The 18,890-nt window shown below is 41.2% G+C and overlaps 1 protein-coding gene across 2 annotated transcripts in view; it reads left to right on the forward strand.

Annotated features, from left to right (window-relative positions):
* The window catches only part of MKRN1 (makorin ring finger protein 1), a 25,518-nt gene continuing 6,628 nt past the window's right edge, over positions 1 to 18,890 (forward strand). Inside the window, exons 1-7 of one of the 2 annotated variants that reach the window (XM_075117376.1) lie at positions 1 to 342; positions 7,174 to 7,302; positions 11,865 to 12,091; positions 16,397 to 16,623; positions 17,112 to 17,326; positions 18,039 to 18,149; positions 18,601 to 18,739. In XM_075117376.1, the coding sequence (XP_074973477.1) occupies positions 170 to 342; positions 7,174 to 7,302; positions 11,865 to 12,091; positions 16,397 to 16,623; positions 17,112 to 17,326; positions 18,039 to 18,149; positions 18,601 to 18,739 (1,221 nt within the window). In that variant the 5' untranslated portion in view covers positions 1 to 169. Of the gene's footprint in view, positions 343 to 1,958; positions 2,039 to 7,173; positions 7,303 to 11,864; positions 12,092 to 16,396; positions 16,624 to 17,111; positions 17,327 to 18,038; positions 18,150 to 18,600; positions 18,740 to 18,890 lie in introns of those variants that run through there. The other variant, XM_075117385.1, reaches the window with a different exon arrangement.

Consider the following 18,890-nt stretch of genomic DNA (forward strand, 5'->3'; position numbering starts at 1 on the left):
AGGAGGGGGCGGAGCCCCTACCCGCCTCAGCCGTCGCCGTCGCTGCTGCTGCCGCCGCCGCCGCCACCGCCACCGCCCGGCCCCCGCCCTGCCCCGCCCCACCGCCCGCCCGCCCGGAAGGATGTGCTCCCGGAAGTTCCGGTACTGCCGCTGTGTGGGATAAACAGTAATGGCGGAGGCGGCGGCTCTGGGAACAACGGCGGGCGCCGCGGCCGCCGCGGCCCTGGGAACATCCGCTGCGGCGGCCGCGGGAGCGACGGCTGCCGCTTTCGACTTCGCCGCCGTGCCGCCGCCCGTTGTGGGGCCGGGAGGGGGCGGCTGGACCAAGCAGGTCACTTGCAGGTACGGGCTGTCGGCAGCTTGGGGGGGGGGGAAGGCGAGGGCGGGGGCGTCCGCCCTTCCCCACTCCGCGCGGCCGTTTCCCTCAGCGCCGCTCCCCTCCCCCACCGGTCACGTACGCGCCGCGCGCGCGGCCGCAGCGCCCCCTTCCCCCCCCTCCCCCCCCCCCGCCCTGCCCCGCCCGGCGCCCCGGGGGAGGCCTGCGGCAAACTGCGCAGCGGGCCGGGCCGAGCCGCGCCATGCCCTGCCCTGCCCTGCCTTGCCCTCCCCGGCGGCGGCTCCGGGCGGAAACCGGCCGCGGCGGGCCTTGTGGGGGATGTAGTGTGGTGGTGGCGGCGGACCGTTGGCGGAAGTACCGGCTGGCGTCGAGCGGGCTCCGGGCCCGGCCCGGCCTGGCGGAGCCGGGGCTGCCGGTGGGGGCGGGGCGGGCTGCGGCCTTTCTTCTGTCCCGGCCTTATGGGAGGGTGTTCCCCGCGACTTCGCCGTGCGAATGGCGTGTGGCGGCCGGGGACGGGAGGGGTGGGGGCGGATGGGAAGCATTGCCCGCTCCTTGTGAGGTGCCGAGGGCTGCTACTTATTGTGTGAGAATATGCCCGCAGTGATGGGTGTGAAGGAGGCTGTAGACTGGAAGTCTCGTAACGGCCTTCCAGAACATGCTGTAAAGCAGGAAATAGGAAATTATTATAAGTTCTTGTCCCTTTGAATAAAAATTTAAAAAAGGAAATGAATTAATGATTGATATAGTAAGAGTTATTTCTCAAACCAGAAAATGGGAATAAGGCACGATAGACCGGAAACTGTAAGGAGTGCTGCTACTCGTGTTACGTTAAGATCCTGTATGCTGCGTCATTTTCTATTTGTATTTTCCTTTAAACTGTGTTTCTGAGAAATCTTTTATATGAGGTGGTGCAAATCATACTGCATGTTGTAAAGCTTGCCAGAGGGACTATTTTTAAACTTATGCTGCTGGCCTATTTGTAGGCTGAAAAGAATGTAATCCAGTTTTTGTGAATATAGAAATATATTAGTCAGTTTATGTGAAAGCAGGCAGTAATCCTAGATTAGCATCAAGGATCACCTCCTGATTCTTTTTAATTTTTTAAAATAAAATTGTAAATTACGTTTAACCTGAATATGCTTCTGGGCATATACCTTCCAAGTCACTTGGAACCAAAAGGAACATCGCTTGGGCAGAAAGGAATAGGCTCTAGGTCTTGATGTGAGATCTATACCTCCTCTGCATATTTTTCCATGTGTGCCAGTTACTGATTCAAATAGCAGTATTAAGAACCGTGGCTTGGCTTTCACGGGGAGCTTGCTTGCTGTGTCTCTCTTCTGTGCTGTTAAGTATACCCTGCAGTATTTAAAGCACTCCCGTTAACTGTTGATCGCTGGTTATTTTGGTTAATGCACTGTTAACGTGTCCATTTGAGAAGCACTGTTTCTCGGTGCCCTCTGAGTACTTCTGCATACAAAGAGCTTTGCTACGAATAACCGGGTTAATATTTGATGCATGGCAGTTACACGTACGCCAGTGATGAGGAAATGCCCGGGAAGGATGCTTAGCTCAGCTTTTAAGGGAGCTGCAAGGGTATAGATTAGTGCTCCCTCTGTATAGATTGCCTCATTATTTCTGAAGATCGAAAGGCTCAATTAGGTGAAATGGACTGGTGAGAGAGAGATATGTATACTTTCTCAGGTAACGGACACAATCAATTTATTGAAGATGGTGACTGTGCTAGTACAGAAGCAGTCAAGTTCTTAAGTGTCGAGCAGTGTAGCGAGTCTGTCTAATGAATATATTTATTTACAAACACTCGGGACTAGTGGGAAGTTAAAGGTACTCTTTTATAACTGTTAATGTCCTTTAACGGGAGCTTAAACAAACGCGAGGTCTCCACTAGCCTTCCCGTTCTTTGTTCTTTTTGACTAATCCTTCCAGTTACCCCATCGCTTGCTTGCTTATCTACTTGTTTATTTTTAGTGGGCCATTCAAGCTGTCTGCAGACTAGCTTTCCTCAGACTTTGAAGTGAAATTAACAATTTCGACTTGAGCTTCTGGGAATGTGCGATAAGAATTTTGTTTTTCAAGGTTTTGTTTCAATAGGATGTATTCATACTCAAGAAAATACATCTCTTACTGTTAAACCTTGGTTTACCTTCGTAAAAGAGCTTGAGGATTTAACTGTCACATATGAAGGTGTTGAATTTGGAAATGCAGATTTTTAGTATAGTAGGTAGAGCAGTTTCTGCTTTGAGTGGCATTGCACAATTCTGTTTATTTATAGGCTTTATTTACTTGAATCATCATATGGGTGACAGTACATGCTGCCTGAAAAACCTCTGGGAGATAGTCTCCTCAATGTAAGTATTCTGTGCTTCGTGGTTGGTGAAGGAGTACTGGTGTTTTATCAGAACAGGAAGTTTTAGAATCAGTAGAGTGAGTTCTTGCTGCTCCTTTCAATACCTGATGTGATAAATTGCTTTGCTGATGAGTATTATTATGCTAGTGAGATATCCTTGGTATGGATGATTGATACCTTGGAGTGAGAGACACAATGACTAAGATGAAGGACTTTGATTTCCCCTAGACATCTAGGTTTGCAGATGTTACCCTTCTGCTTTTCTTGCAGCTAAACTTTAGAAGTCACAGGGTGGAAGGCAGGAATTCATCATGTTCCTTAAGAGATGATGAAAGAATTTGCTTACCTTGCTTCTGTAGTTTGGAAGTTTTCAAGGCTTTTGTGGTGTGTGATAATTTATAATCTGACAATCTGGAATAAACCACATGGGAGTAAAATTAATTCATAACTACTTTTTATTTAATATTCTGATCCCTTTGTCATTTATATGTTTGAAATAAGAAAAAGAATGGCAGTTCTTATCAGGCTTCTCTGTCTTTCCAGTTTCAGATGAATACATGGTTTTATTGAGCAGTTGTGTAGCCAACATTTTTTTGTGAAGACTTGATGCTGTTAGCTCCAGATATTTGTGTTCTCCAGATGTCACGCGATAAGTTATCGTCATCAAGTTGACACAACGAGATTACATTTCACTTGTTTGTTTAAAAACTGGATATAAATAAAACCCTTAGCAACTAATCTCTATTTTGAGAGTTGTCTACATGTTTGTATCTTTGCTGTTCTTTCTGAAAACCTAGATCAGGTATTTCTGCCTTTTAAAATGAGGAATCTGAATCCATAAAGCATTCTTCCTTAGTTCAGTGCAACGCTAGTGATAAGGTGTGGAGTGCAAACCTCTTGAGAGCCTGCTTGTATTGCCCCTTTCTTAGCTGCTCTGTTGTGGATCCCCCACTAGCTTATTCCTGAAGGAGGTTATGGAGAAGAAGGAACAGAGAGATAAACGCTGTTAACTTTTCTTTCTTTTCCTTTTTCTTAAGGTTACTAACTCATAGAATTTCATCAGCCACTCATGTGGCTGAACACCTACGTGCTGTGCTAGAACAGTGTGCCTGGCCTCTTCCCTGCTACCTTCTTGCCTGGGAATTCTTGGTCTCTGTGTGGCACCTGAAGAAGCTAATGAATGTGCTTGGCTATCATCCTGAGGTTCCTTGTCTGTCTATCATGGCAATGTATCAGTTTTTGAAGGAGGTCTGTTGCTGGGTGTGACCTTATAATTCAGCAAAACCAGTAGTTTAATGAACAAAACGGGGTTACCTGGCAGCAGAATTAAGTGGACCTGAAGTAGTGAGCAAACCATACCTGAATAAGCAGACCTATAGCAAGGTTCAAAAGCTATGGAAAGAAGTATTGTGCATTTATTTCACTAATAGGATTACATGGGTAAAGACTTAATGTATAGAAGGGAACATCTGAAAGAAGCTGATACATGTTCAGGATTTTAGACTGCAGTTATGTGTTTAACACTGCATTGCCCTTTTGATAAAGGCATTGCAAATTCTTTTTCTCTAGCTTCTGGCAAGTAATAGAAGTAATATTCTAGCAGTGGAAAACAAAATCTTCAGTAGATTATTATACTTTAAAGCATCGTGGAAATCAAGGTTGTTGAAACCTGGATAAACTTGAAAATTTTAAGTATTCTAGTAAATTAGTTGTAGCATTTCTAACATCTGACCTCTCTGCAGCAGTTGGAGTTCCAGGGAGTTGGAGACATGATCAGCTTGACGGCCTTAGACAAGTGTTTTCTCTATACATTTCCAAAAAGTGCCCATTGGATCTTGTCTACAACTTGAGACTTTTGGATGTGCAAAGCATGATTTCCATGAACTTTTTTTTAAGTACCCTATGAAAATCAGGATACGGTATTTTGATCAAGGCACCCATAACTAGACATGAGTTGATGCATTTTTTCAGCGATAAAATGCCGGTGCAGGCAATTATTACTTCTGGGTGGTTGTTCCGTGCCTTGGTATGACTCATGTTTTGTACAGTCATGCAATGAACTGAACTGGGAAGATGATCCGGGTTTGGACCCCAGTGAGTTCTCTGGTCTGGTTCCCCATGCAACCTCACCAAATTTATGGTAGTATTTCTGAATAGGAAAGACAGGGAGCACTGTTTCCAGAATAAGTGCTTTTTGGGTGACAGCATCACAGACAGCTGGAGAAAATCCAGTTTTGCTTTTCTAGATGAAATTGTATCTATTCTCTGACTACCTGACAGAATGCAAATTTCAGATATCCTTCTATGTGTCCCTGGGTGAGGCAGGCAACTCATGTATTTCTCAGTTTTAAGGATCCTTTTTTCCTGTACCCAGAAACAGCAGGCTGGTTTTCCTGTTGTGTAAAGTTACAGTTAAATTGAATACCTTGTGTGTCTAAAGATGCTCTCCAACAGTAGCTTTGTGACCTTTCACCAAATATAATGTACTCTTATTTTTCGACATGACCAAAGCATACTTTAGCCAAACACTGCAATTTCAATGTAAAGTTCTTTGTGGCCTTAAAGTGAAAAAAAAATCTTACCTCTTCAGGGGGGTGGGGGAAGGGAAGGAAGTTGGTATAATCCTTGGAGAAATACAGTAATTTTTTTCTCCCCTCCCACTCCAGCTGCCTTGTTCAAATGATGCTGAGTTTGCTGCGTAGGTTTGCAGGCCTTTAAAAGTGACATGTGAATTAAATTGAGTTTGAGTGTTTCAAGTTTGTTTATTTTCCCTTTATAGCCTACCATCTTGGATGTAATGAATTGGGGCAACTTTCAGAATTATACTGAATCTGTATTTGCAGAGGATTTTTCTTACATAAGCTGGGAGAGAAGGAAAGGGACTTGAAGCTCCATTTCCTCTGTCTAACAAGCAGTGGGAGAGCCTAATTTTGAGGCTTATGTATTTAGGATAAGTTATGTCGACCAAGTGTTTTCTCACAGAAGTCCTCACTCCAGGCTGGTGCCTTTCTCTTAGTCACTTACTTCAGCCATAGTTGTGTACCAACACTTCGCTGGCTTAAGTAGCAGTGGGGCTGAGCAGTGAGCTGATCTAGATTAAAAATAACCATGGGGGCAGCAAAAGGAATTTCAGGTTACATCTGAAGCCATTTCCTGATCTGAGTCAGCAGGTGGCTGTGAAATTGCGTGCCCCAACAGATGGGGGAAGCAATGCTGTGTGGAAATAAGCAAAGGGTGGAGATAACAGTTGTTAAAGAACAAGTTTTTAAGAACCTGAATTATTTTCTACCATATTGGTGTGACTCCCATTTCCTAAAAGCAAGCCAGAAATTCTGGTTTCGGTATGTTCTGATTCCACAAGTTCACTGGTAGTTTTTGGGGGTGTTTTGTTTGTTTATTTTGGTGGTCTTTGATTTTTTTCCTGCTTTGAGGTGGGTTTGTTTGTGGGTGGGTAGTGCGTTTTTGGTGGGGGTGTTGGGGTGGTTGGGTTTTTTGCATTTTTATGTTCACAGTGGAGAGTGCTGGTTATGGAGCGTGGGTTTTTTGGCAAACCTGACTAGGGTATTCATCTCTTGGTTCTTACACAGGTTTGGGGGTTTTGGGTATCTTTTTCTTTTTTTCTTGGCTAATACTTCTATGTGGATTGGGAAAGATGTACTTAAACTTGTATTTTCAGTTATGGTTTTGATGTGAACGTATTAAGTCTGAATAGTTGAAGAGCCTTGACTTTAAAGAAGCTTGTGTCTTCTAGGTTAAAATTTAAAACAAACTGAAAATGCCTGTTCAGTTTTCTTGAATAGCTAAATTTGAGGATGCTCAGTTAAACTTGCATTACTTGACATGCTAAAATTTAGTAAACTGTCCTCAAAAGCTTTGAAACAGTACAATTCTTTCAAGACAGACAAGAAGCAGGGTGCTTTTACTGGTTATTTGGCTCCTATGGCCAAAGCTAACGGGTATGTTTTGTCAGATGTAATTATCCATCACAAACACATTTCACATTCTTGGAGAGGAAATTACTTCTGATTGAATTATTTACAAGTTCAGAATAGTTTTCTGAGGGCTTAAATCTTGTTTAGGGTGTGGCTGATTTTGATTCTTGGGTTCAGTGGTGGGCTTCTCTGAGGGTTTTTTTTGGTGTCAGAACACAGCAGCTACAAGTAAAACACTGTCTCCATCTACTTTGTCCAGGACTCTTTCCCCTCTGTGTCACAGCCCAGGATTAGGGTTTGCTTTGCAGTTTTTTGTCAGGCTCTTGTAAGTCCCTAAACGTGCAGCGCAGTTCACTGGAATAGCTATGGCTTCATCTTTTCTCAGACATTCTTATTTGTATGTTTATACTGGGATATGGTCCCATGAGTAGATAGTGATGTTCTTAATTCAGCAAACCTTGATTTACAGAACTCATCATCCAGATACTTTGTTTACAGCTTCAGTGCTTCTTAATTCACAGTAATCTTGTGTTTTACAGATACTTTATGCATGGAGTTTGCAAGGAAGGAGACAACTGTCGCTACTCCCATGACCTCTCCACTAGTCAGTTTGCCATGGTGTGCAGGTATTATCAACGAGGATGCTGTGCTTACGGAGATCGCTGCAGGTAAAGAAATGCCGTTGACCATTCTGGAAGGGAGTAATTTCACTCTGAGACCCTGAGTAGAGAGTTCACAGAAAGGCAGTAAAACTTAGTGTTTTCCTCTTTCACTGCAACTTTAGAAATTTGTAAAAACAGCTTCTTTTCACAAACTGCCTTCTCTTGCTAAATATGATAGTGTTTGCTTTGTTATGCAAATAAATAAGCAAAGCCAAGGTGAGCAGAAAACTGGTTTTCTGTTTTTTGTAAAAGTGCTAGTTGTCAGGGTGTGGGGTTTTTTGTTTGTTTATTAAAAACATGAATAGATGAATTAACTGAAATCTGAGGCCACATCCAGTCTAGCTGAACTAATGGAACAGAGTTACATTTGGTAAGTGATTGTAAGAGCCTGAACAGGTAAGATTTTTTCTCCCCCCCCCCCCCCCCCCCCCAACTGTGTGTGTCTCCTCAGGAATTGACACTTGAACCGCCATTTTGGAAAAGTAACATAAGTGTAGTCATGTAGGTTCTAAAATGTTGCATGTACAAAATGGCCGTACATTATGAAAGCATACTATGACTTAACCTATACCCCTGAAATTATTAAAAAGACAAAAAAAGTGTGAAGAAAGGAAATGGATGCTTTCCTAGTGTAGCAAAGCTTTACAAAGGCTTTGGGGTGTTTGCATCATCCTAAGTTCACTTTATTAAAATTTATCAGGAATTCTAACATTTTTATCTTGTTGCAGTTCTAATAGATGATAAATATTTGCATCACGACTTCATATGGAAGTTCATAGTTGGCTTTACTTTCATGTTTAATATATGGTTACTGTGTTTAGAGAATGATAACAAAAATAAGCCTCTTTGTAGCCTTTGATCTGCCAGTGTTGCTTTCTTGATCAGTGGTCTCCAAACTTTGTCATGCACCCCAACAGTGAAAACATTTTTGAGCACCCCCAATATACATATTTATTTGTAGATTATATATATGTACTGCTGTACTGATACATTATGTACACTATAAAACATACATCCTTTTTTAAATTCTTACCTTTGTGTAATAAAGATGAAATAATATTCTATAAATATTTTATTAACGGTCCAAAACCATTTTTTTTCTCACCAAAAGCCTTATTAGTAGTAATAACTTTTTACTGACAATAATGTTTACTGAATAGGCTTCATGATTTTTTAAAATCCTAGTTTAACATTTTGTAAGACAGCAATTTGAAGGTCTTGTTATAAGTTCAGTTTTCAGTACTTAGTCTTAATGGCTGTCATAGCTGAAAAGATCTTTCACAAAGATATGTAGATCCAAAAGGAAGAATTGTATTGGTGGTTGCACTTGCTAATGCATGATGATGATTTTTCAATCCTATCCACCAATTATGCAAAGGTTTTTGTTAAAATTTGGCTAGTAAATTTCCGTCTTTCCTGATGGAAGTCAATCAGCTGTTCTTGCAGAGTAATTGGAAGCTGTCGCATTTTTATATTTTTGACAAATGGTCCAAAACCCACTGAAACTCTTTGCTTGGAAGATTTTAAAACGTGTTAAAAAAAAACCCTTGGAAACAGAATTCTTGAAGTGTACAAGATAAGAATTTTTTGTAGTTGACACACTTGCATTGTTTTTGGCAGCAAAATTGCGTAATGGTGGATATGTTTTGGGACAGCCATTTTTGAAATGCCATCTCCATACCACAAGCTTCTTTCAAAAAGCAGTTACTTGTTCTTAAAAGGTCACCTTTACCTTGAAGGGGCAGGTTAACTGTTTTTAAAAGCATCTGCTAGGCAACATGCTACTGACAGCGACTTGTCATCATGGAAAAGGTCAGCAAATGTGGAACAACTTTTGTGTAAGAAAAATGTGTGACTAGTCTTTGACAACTTCTGAGCACTTTACCATGGATAACCAGCAAACCTCTGTGTGGTACAGAAGATTTTTCATGGTCACTTTCAATTGCATAATAAAGTGTTGTCAAGATTCAACTATTTAAAGGCCTTGCTTTTATAAAATTAACCATATTGATGACACTCTGTAGCACTTCATGCTCTTCTGGCTCCATCTTTGCATAAGCAATATCTTGCTTATGAATGATGCAGTGAATGAATTTTCAATGTGGTGTTATCTCTGTGATCTTACCCTGGAATCCTGTTTTTTATTCTAGTCAAAGCAGCGGCTCCATCAGTGGCTACACTTGCACAGTTTTCCCATGAAACATTGTTTTTGTTAAAGAAGTCGTTTGCTGTTGAGAATACATTTCCTCCACTACATCTTTCTTTCTTTATTAAAGCAGTAATTTGTTGAGAATATATTTCTTCCGGTACATGTTTTCTTTAGTGTTTGTTGAAGCAGAATCTGGCAAATATCATAAGCTGAGACATGTTAGAAACACCTGTACTTTCATCTGACTGTACAGCAAACTTTGCACGCTGCAAACTTTGTTCTAATACTCATTTCTGCAAATCTTCAGCAGCATTTTCTATGTGTTTCCCAACTGTATTTGCTGACAAAGGAGTGTTTTGTTTTTGTCACCGTATTGTTTTCCATGTGTTATTTCAGTCATTTATACCACAGCAGGAAGAACAAGTGGTCCAATGGTATGTGACTTTTTGTCTTCTGCTATTACATAAGAAGCCTTAAAAGAGGCTTCTAAACATTTATTGTGAAGTGTTGTAAAGTACTGGATTGAGTGTCGCATGACTTGAAACATCTCTGAAAAAAATTGTAGCGGTTTGCCTTTGTGTTCCTGCATGTTTAGATTTTAAATGTTTTGCTAATTGTGATGGCTTCATACTATCATTAGCTGATAGCTCGAGGCACAATATACACTGAGGGCATTGTTAATAATAGTGGATGTAAATCTATATTTCAAATCGTCTTCTTGGTAATCTTGATTCATTTATTCCTTCTCCCCCCACCCCTCAAGTTCTTGTCAGAGCAAATAGCTTGGCATTGTCTTTACCTTGAAATGAAGAGCTCACAGTAGGAGTAGGAGCAATGTTAGTTCTGACATTTTCTTGTTGTTTGCGTGTGCTCACGTTATCAGTATTGTCTTCAGTCCACAGTTTATTTGCAGTAATATGTTCAAGCCACTCGTCTTGTCAGAGTTAGTTTAAGTAAAACAAGATAATATAATCTGTCAATCCATTTAGCTGAGCACAAACAAACAGCAATGTGTGGAAATATGCTGAAAATGAACAAGTGAGGGTGCCACTGTCAACCCGGCCGCGTGGTGGAACACCCGCTGCTCCTTCAGGAACACCTCGTGCATACCATATGTGGGATCCTCTGACATATGGACTAAGTGAGGACACTGCTGTTAATCTGTATGTTGAATATTAGTAGGATGTAATTTCTTATTTTTCAGGGGGAAAAAAAAAGACAAGAAGTTCTAGTATTTCCTTCCTGCACCCCAGTGGATTGTCTTGCGCAACCCCTAGGGTGCACCCATACTACTTTGGAGGCCACTGGTGTAGAGGTCTGAAGGCTTGACTTTTAAATTTGTGCTTCATAGCTTCCTTAGGATTTCAAAGCTGATATTCGGTTGGGAGTACCTCTTTAATATACAAGAACTGTGGTGGTTTGTTGTTTTCAGTCTGACACAAGTTAAATGAATCACAGTTGCTTAAAAGTTTTATATGATCTCCAAAAATTCCCTCCCTTTGTCCTTGAAAACAGTCAGCAAATATCTAAGACTTCAAAGGTACACCTGTAATTTAGTTTCCCATGTGGTCTGCTAGTTGCTGGAAGACAGATTTTTGAGGGAAATGGTGCTCTCCTGTTGTTCATGGGTAGTAGGGATCGAAGTGTTCCGAGCATCATTTTCCAAAGCAAATTGAAACAGGCGTTAGAAATAACTACTAAAATTCATTGTAAAATCTGAATGAGACAAGATGCTCAGATACAGACAAAGAATTGCTTAAGTTAGGGATCTCTGGAGCCATGCTGGAGGCACAGCCAGCTTAGGTCAGGTTGTCGAAGGCATTGTCCAGTCAAGTTTTGATTATCTGCAAGGAGGAAGATCATGCTGCCTCTTGGGGCACAGGTTCCAGTGTTTGACTACTCTCATAGTGAATTTTTTTTTTCTTAATATCTAATTGTAACTTCCCATTTTGGACTTGTGTCTGCTGGTTCTCACCCTATTGCTGCACCTCTGAGAGTACTCTGGCTACATCTTTCACGTGTCTTCCCACAAGGTACTTGAAGACAGCAGTCTCTGCCTTTAGTATTTTCTTTTTAAAGCTGAATAAACTACTTTATCTCAGTCTGTAATACTGCATATGCATAATAAGTATGTGACCAGTTTTGGACATAATTGAAGTTCAATCTATATAAGGTAAGGATTGTGTGCTGCTCCATTTCCTCCAAAATTGCAGAGTACCTTCTGTTTCCTTAAGCAGTGCTGACAGGTGATGCAAATGGGAGCCTGTCTCTATAAAGGGGTCATCAGTGGCTTTCTCTTCCAAGCAATTTCTAGGTCCTTCTTCAGAATCTTAATCAGTTTATTTCTAATCCCTTTGGCTACCTTATGGAGGTATTTCTTTTTTTTAAGAGTTGACGTGTTGTGTTTTTAACTTTTTAGATATGAACATACCAAGCCACTGAAAGAGGAAGAAGTGACTGATGTGAATCCAGATGCAGAAATTTATCCCTCCGTATCCTCAGACTTCGCATTGCTCCCTGAAACAGTTGAAGACATTATTGCTGAGATAGAAGATGAAAATATAGATCTGGCAGCTGCAGGAGTAGGTGCTGAAGACTGGGTGAATGCTGTAGAGTTTGTCCCTGGGCAGCCATACTGTGGACGTGGTAAGCTGATCGTGGGACAACAGTAAATTTGTGTCATGGGTCAATAATTTATATGTAGCGCATTTATTTTGCTTTTGTTAAGTATAGCTGTTCGTATTAATCACTTCAAGTGATCTGTCCTTAAGTTACGTTTGAATTTTCTGATGTGAGTAGTTGGACTGTTCCACATCAGTTACTACTGCTGTCCTGATGAACTGAAACCAGGTGTACTTAAAAGACAGTCTCTGCATAACTGACTTCCTCTTGCTATGGCTCTGAATGACTTGGTGAATTTCCTCCTTTGAAGTTTAGTTTGCGTACGCGATGGGAGAAGAAAATACTGGTGATGCAATTAATATCACTACTCTGGAAAGATAACCTGGTGCCTTTGTTTTTGGAGGGTTTTTGGTTGGTTGTTTGGTTTTTGGGTTTGTTTTTTTTCTCAGTCTTTTGAAGTTTTTTTTTCCAGTGGAGGTACAGATTCCTGTAGATTGAATTGAAGCCTAATGCTTGCTTTCATGAATCCCTTGACAATTCAGACCAGAGGCTGAAAATCATTTATTCTAGTTACCTGAGACTTGGCTTCCTAATACTGCGACAGCTCATATTGAGAATGAGGTTGAAAAGCTCATCATACGGGACCAGCTTGTTTTAAGTAGCATACTTGTCATCTCCTTTCCCTGCAGAAAGATAGCACAAAGACTTAAAACTGAAGTGAAAAGTAGGTTGAATGTGTTTACTTCAGCATCATTTCTAATATTTGGCTCTCTAAAACTGAAGGCTTATGGCCATGAGTACTCCTAATCATTGTTTGACTCCAAAATGGACACCTTGTGTCCAGAAATGTTTGAAGTTGTTGTACAGTGCTCACATTATACTTCCTTGTCTCCACTGCACTACTTGGATTCTCAGACTTGGAAAGAGGAATTACCTTCTCAGTGTTACAGGGTGCTGCTGAAGGCTGCTCTGATCTGTTTTGAGGAAGGGAATGCTTGAGTGACATCAACATTTTGCTAGCATTATTGAGAATTTTGATTATGAAATTGTTTGGTGTATCTGTGACTCAGGTATAATCTAAAGGAATGAAAACTTGTCTTCTTTTAATATGTCACCTTACTGTCATAAAAGATACTGTTTCTGGGTTATTTGAGGCAAAGGATCCCTTTTTTAAAATCTTTTAATCAAAATAGAATCACTTAGATTGGAAGGGACCTGTAGATTTCATCTAGTTCATTTCCTGCTGAAAGCAGGGTCAGCTATATCGGGTCACCAGGGACTTTGTTCAGCTGAATCTCTGTCCTCTGAGATGTTCAAAATGCTATAACTTCTGGGCAACCTTTGCAGTGTTTGACTTTTTTCCCCAAGGAAAAACTCATTCCTAATACGTAACTGGATTTTTCCCTGCCTCAGCTTGCCTTCTGTCTCTTGTCTTCTGCACATCTGAGAAGAGCCTGGCTTTTTTTCCCCTGTACCTTTCCATTAGGCAGTTGAAGGTAGCAATAAGATCTCTTCCTAAGCTGAACAAATCCGGTTTCCTCAGACTCTTCATGTGCTTCAGTCTCCTTAATGGCCGGGTGAACCTCCACTGGAATCAATTCGTTGCTAGTTCAAACAGCCAGAGAGCTTTTAAATACATCTACTCCTTATAGGAGAGCTGGTGCTTTCTCCTAAGTTCCTGAAGCATAAGAGCATTTCATTTTACCTTTAATTCAGTTAGTTTTCCTGAAGCAGTTCCCCTTTTTTAGGGGGTCAGGCTTATTTTTAATGGAAACTTGTGGGTGCAACAGCATAAATTAAATAACATTCTCTTCTCTGAGTCTTGTTCCAAACTCTTGTTTTGTATCCTTTGAAATTTGATGTATTTTAATGTACAAACATGCTCAGCTGTTTCTGTTCTGAACAGTGGTACATGATGCTAATTCCCATGGTGACTTCTTAAAAGCTGCATTTTAAAAACTTTACTTTTCTGAAACCGCTGTCTTTATTAAGCTATGAAAATTAAGAACCTTGCTGTAGTGGTCAGGAGGATGCATGCAGTGTGTTCCACATTGTATACTTTAAAGCCTTGCAGGTTATTCTTGTCAAATGTCTGGAGAAATGTTGTGGTACTTGGAAACTTTAAAATGGAATCTTTCTCAAGATTAGCTAGAAGCCTGCGTGTTTTAAATTGTCTTACAAATGCTGAAGATTCAGGCTTGGCAGTTTAACCACACATAGCTTGGGCTATAATGCTTGTCTTCTACTGTGAGAGAAGATGTTCTGCTAATGCAGATGATTCTCTGATTTGGGACTAGACCTGATATCCTGAAGATGACCTCAGGGCCTAGCAAAGGCAATAGTGGTGATTTTTCAGATATTCACCTCTTTGAGGTACAGATGCACTGCATTTCCGTATTTGTTCTGCTGCTACTGCTCCTAGGTGTTTGGGAATAACTGAGGGAAAGTAGAAAGGCAGAAATACAAGAACCCCTCTGAATTGGGTGGCTGTTTCCTGCTGCTACAAGATGAACGTACTTGATGCTACAAAGTGTGTCCTGGAGTGGAAGCAGGTGATGAAGTAAATGAACTAGTTTTTTCACTAGTGTGAATTTAACCGTGTTAACTGTGAAATGGGCAGTGAGAAGATAGGGATTGGGTCCACCTACTGGAGAGTAGTGGTTTTGAAAACAGCTGACAGACTTGTAGGAGTAAATGGTACTTTCTGAGGGGTGTTGGATTCAGAACCACTGAGGCAATGGAGTCTTGTGAGCTTTTTCTAATGTTACTTTCAAAGAGGAGGCAAAACTGTAGCGGATACAGTGCAGTACATGCAGGAGATACACATGCAGGGGTTTACGCTATAGAAGCTGAGGTACTCAGAAGTGGAACTACTAATTCAATTTTTATTTCATAGAAATACAGCTGTTGCTGAGCAAAAGTGCTGGGGCGGCACAGAAGAATGGGACTGGAAAACTAATGTCACTTTTAGCATGTTTTTCCCTCTCCTGCCATCTCATACTGTAGAAGTACCCAGAGCCACTATTAGAGACCAACGTTAATAGATCTGTATCTTATCGACTAGGTGTCTAGTCACGAAGGACTGGTTGTACTTTTTTTTGTGCAAGGATGGTATTGTGGACTGGGCTGGAATTTAGTAGCTGTACTCTGTACTGTGCTTGTTGACTTTTGTGTGGTGGTTTGTTTGTTTTAAGTAGCAAATCTGTACTTTCTTTGTGTCAAGATGTGAAGCTCTACTCTCTCCTGTGGACCAGCATAGCAAATAAATGGGTTTCTAAGTCAGTTGCTGGAGGGGTAAGACTTCAAAGCCTTTATTCTCAAGAACCTCAAGTAATAAGTGTGTTGGTTTGTTTTTTAATGAATAAAACCCTTACTGAATAAAGTTTCAACAAAAAAATATCCTTGAGAGGAGTGCAGGTGACTCTGGAAAATTTTTCTGTTAAGAGAAGCTTCAAATATGCTTCTTCCTTTAAAGTATGTATTATCCAGAGATACAGGATTGCCTTAGGTGAAAATCATCTTGCCAGCCCCATTAAAAGAAGTGCTGTATCACTCAATTCATTTGAAACTCAGCCTCATTTGCCTGTCTAGTAGGCTTCTGCCCATCCATACTATGATCTGCTAAACTCCCCTTCCTCAGTAAGGGTCAAACAAGATGTCAGCAGTCACGTGAATCAGCTAGGTTAAAAAAAATCTGTAACAACATTAACTAGAAAAAATGGTGGCAAAAATTACCATCGGAGGAATAGAAACTGACTGGTAGTTGTGACTTCTGTTACTTCTTTTGGAAGTAGAGACCATGGATTTCAAACAGGGGGGTGGGTTTTAATTTATAAGTACAAATTTTCATATTATGTTCAGATACTCAAAAGAATAGCTTCAGCTGTGTAATTTCTAGGAAAAAGCCTGTTAACTTTAGCTGATGTGGAATTGATTCTCAAAGGAGTGAGAGATTTGTAACCTCATCTAACTGTTGGTAAACCAGAGTTTGTATAAAAAATATACTTCAGCTGCTGAGGACTAGTGAGATTTTTCTAGTGCTGGCTTAGCCTGTAAATGAATCTGACTGCTGAAACCTTGATAGCTTTATTCTTGTCCAGGTTGAAGGATGAAGAAATTGTTTTTGCTTTCTTGAGTGGGAAATTAACTGTTAGTTCAGGTTGAGGGTGTGCGGAACTTGAACTGAAATGAGCCCTGGTTGTGTTTATTATTCTCCTTGAATAACTGAGCAGGGTTACCCAAAGCTTACTTTGCATTAAAACGATGTATTCTCATTTCCAGTGCTCTAAATCTGAATGTATTGCTTACTGTCCTTAATTTTGTCCTCAGCTGCTCCTTCCTGCGCTGAAGCACCCTTGCAGGAAATGGTGATTGAGGAAGAATACGAAAAGCAGCAAGCAGATGTGGAGATAAAGAAGGAGCTGTGCCCCTACGCTGCAGTAGGAGAATGTCGTTATGGAGAAAATTGCGTGTATATCCATGGGGATGTGTGTGATATGTGTGGATTGCAGGTCTTGCATCCAATTGATGCTGCGCAGAGATCCCAGCACATAAAGGTAAGCAAACAATTGTCTGGTGTTAAACAGCTTTAAGTTATTACTTCCTAGCTCCCCACAGTCACATGTCACTAATTCCTTTTCATTTGAAGATGCATGCAGGTCAGGCCGTGAATGCAATTCCTGTTGTAAACTGGACTGTTTCCTGTCAGAGCCATATTCAAAAGCAGCTGGGTTTCCTTATCTGTGCTGGGAGAGCAGTCTGCTTAAAGATACTAAAGCTTTGTTCTTTGCCTAGTAAAACTGGATGGTCTTCTAGATTGCCTTTCTCAGGTTTAAAAGCAACATCTGAAGAAAGGAATTTGAACTCTGAATTGATTGTTCCCCACTATCTGAGCAAATTTTTTTTTAGGATAGAGATTTTTCAGCTTAATTGTACTCCATTTGTTATGCAAAACAGCAGAGTAAAACTGAGCTTAAAAACCTGCTTGGAGTTCACCAGGTGGCCAGTTGTCTCTGTAGCTGTTTTCTTTGTGTCTCCTTTTCAGTCTTGCATTGAAGCTCACGAGAAGGACATGGAGCTTTCATTTGCCGTCCAGCGTAGCAAAGACATGGTGTGCGGGATATGCATGGAGGTGGTGTATGAGAAAGCTAATCCTAGTGAGCGCCGCTTTGGGATCCTCTCCAACTGCAGCCACACTTACTGTCTCAAGTGCATCCGCAAGTGGAGGAGTGCTAAACAATTTGAGAGCAAGATTATAAAGTGAGGCACTTTTCCATTTCAATTGTGCTTTATTACTATGGAAGATCTTAGTAACTTGTGACAACTTGCAACAGACTTCCAGATGCAGACTGCACAGAGACTGCATTTAATGCATACTAACTTTAGTTCGGAAGTAAAATAATTGTTAGGGATAACATTTACGCTCTGATTTGGTTAATAAGGATTAAGTTTGCAAAACTCGCTCACTGGTAGAAAATAACTTCATTTATTTAGTAGCATGTTGTCCAATGGTTACTGTTTGTCTTGGACACCCAGCCAGGAATCTGAAAACAGATTAACCAGTTCAGAATGTATGCTGCTTAATTCATTACCGCCCTAGTTCATTAATCAGTTGGTAAAACGTTTTTCCATTTAAAGGCTGTTCTAAAAAAAGAGCGAAGTTCCAATCAAATAAATACAGAAATCAAACCAAAATAAATTTATTTAATTCTAAAGAAAAAGGAGTCTGTGTGAAGTGTTTTTTCAAACTTCTCTGAGACAAGCTGACCAGCTGCCATTGCCATTGAGTTCTTGAAGAAGAGAGGTTAGGTTATCTTCATGCGTAAGAGAGAATCTAGATTGAAAAGCCCATACAGGAAGTGTGTGGGTACAGTACATCTTTAAAGATGGATATATGCCATGACTTGTTATATAGGGGAGAGAGAGCGCCCTGTAATGTGGAATTTTGCAGCGCAGTCTGTTCATTCCCCAGGTCCTGCCCAGAATGTCGGATCACATCTAACTTTGTCATTCCAAGTGAGTACTGGGTGGAGGAGAAGGAAGAGAAGCAGAAACTCATTCAGAAATACAAGGAGGCAATGAGGTATGAGCACTGCAGCCATTTGTCAAGTTGGGACAGCAGAGAAAAGGCACGCCTGGAGAAAAAGGGTGTTGATGTAAAGCCCTCTCACACCTCCTTTCCACCACCACGTGTGAAGCGCGTCCTTGCCTATCTGCCCACAGATGCATGCAAACACACAGTCACAAAGCTGTTCCTATGTTCTTTGACCTCACTCTATCACTTCTACGTGGAAAATGCTGGTGGTGTAGCCATAAGGTAGTACGAGCTTGTGTGCTGCAAGCCATCGGTGTCCCTGTGCATGCACGACCCGTACACGTTGTGTAATACATCGTTTCTGCGCGTAGGTGTTCCACTGACAAAATACCTTCAGCTCCAAATGGTGTCTGAGATTCTTTTGGACTACAGGTAAATTCAGTTCTGAAGTCCGGTTGGGGTCTGCTGTGAGTAAGGGTTGCGGTATTTTCCTTTCCAGCAACAAGCCATGCAGGTATTTTGACGAAGGCCGTGGGAGCTGCCCGTTCGGAGGAAACTGTTTTTACAAGCATGCGTATCCTGATGGCCGCCGAGAGGAGCCGCAGAGACCCAAAGTGGGAACATCAAGTAGATACCGGGTCAGTGCTGCTGTTTTTTGTCCTTTCCATACAGAGAGAGCGCAAGAGGGCTGTGTGTTAAATGAGCTGCCTTGAGAAGAGGACAGGGAAACGTTGACTCTTTTTTTTTTTCTTTTTTTTTTTTTTTTTTTTTTTCTTCTGATAGACCTCT

This window comes from Phalacrocorax aristotelis, chromosome 1 (genome assembly GCF_949628215.1).
Source record: "Phalacrocorax aristotelis chromosome 1, bGulAri2.1, whole genome shotgun sequence".
NCBI classification, from domain to species: Eukaryota; Metazoa; Chordata; class Aves; order Suliformes; family Phalacrocoracidae; genus Phalacrocorax; species Phalacrocorax aristotelis.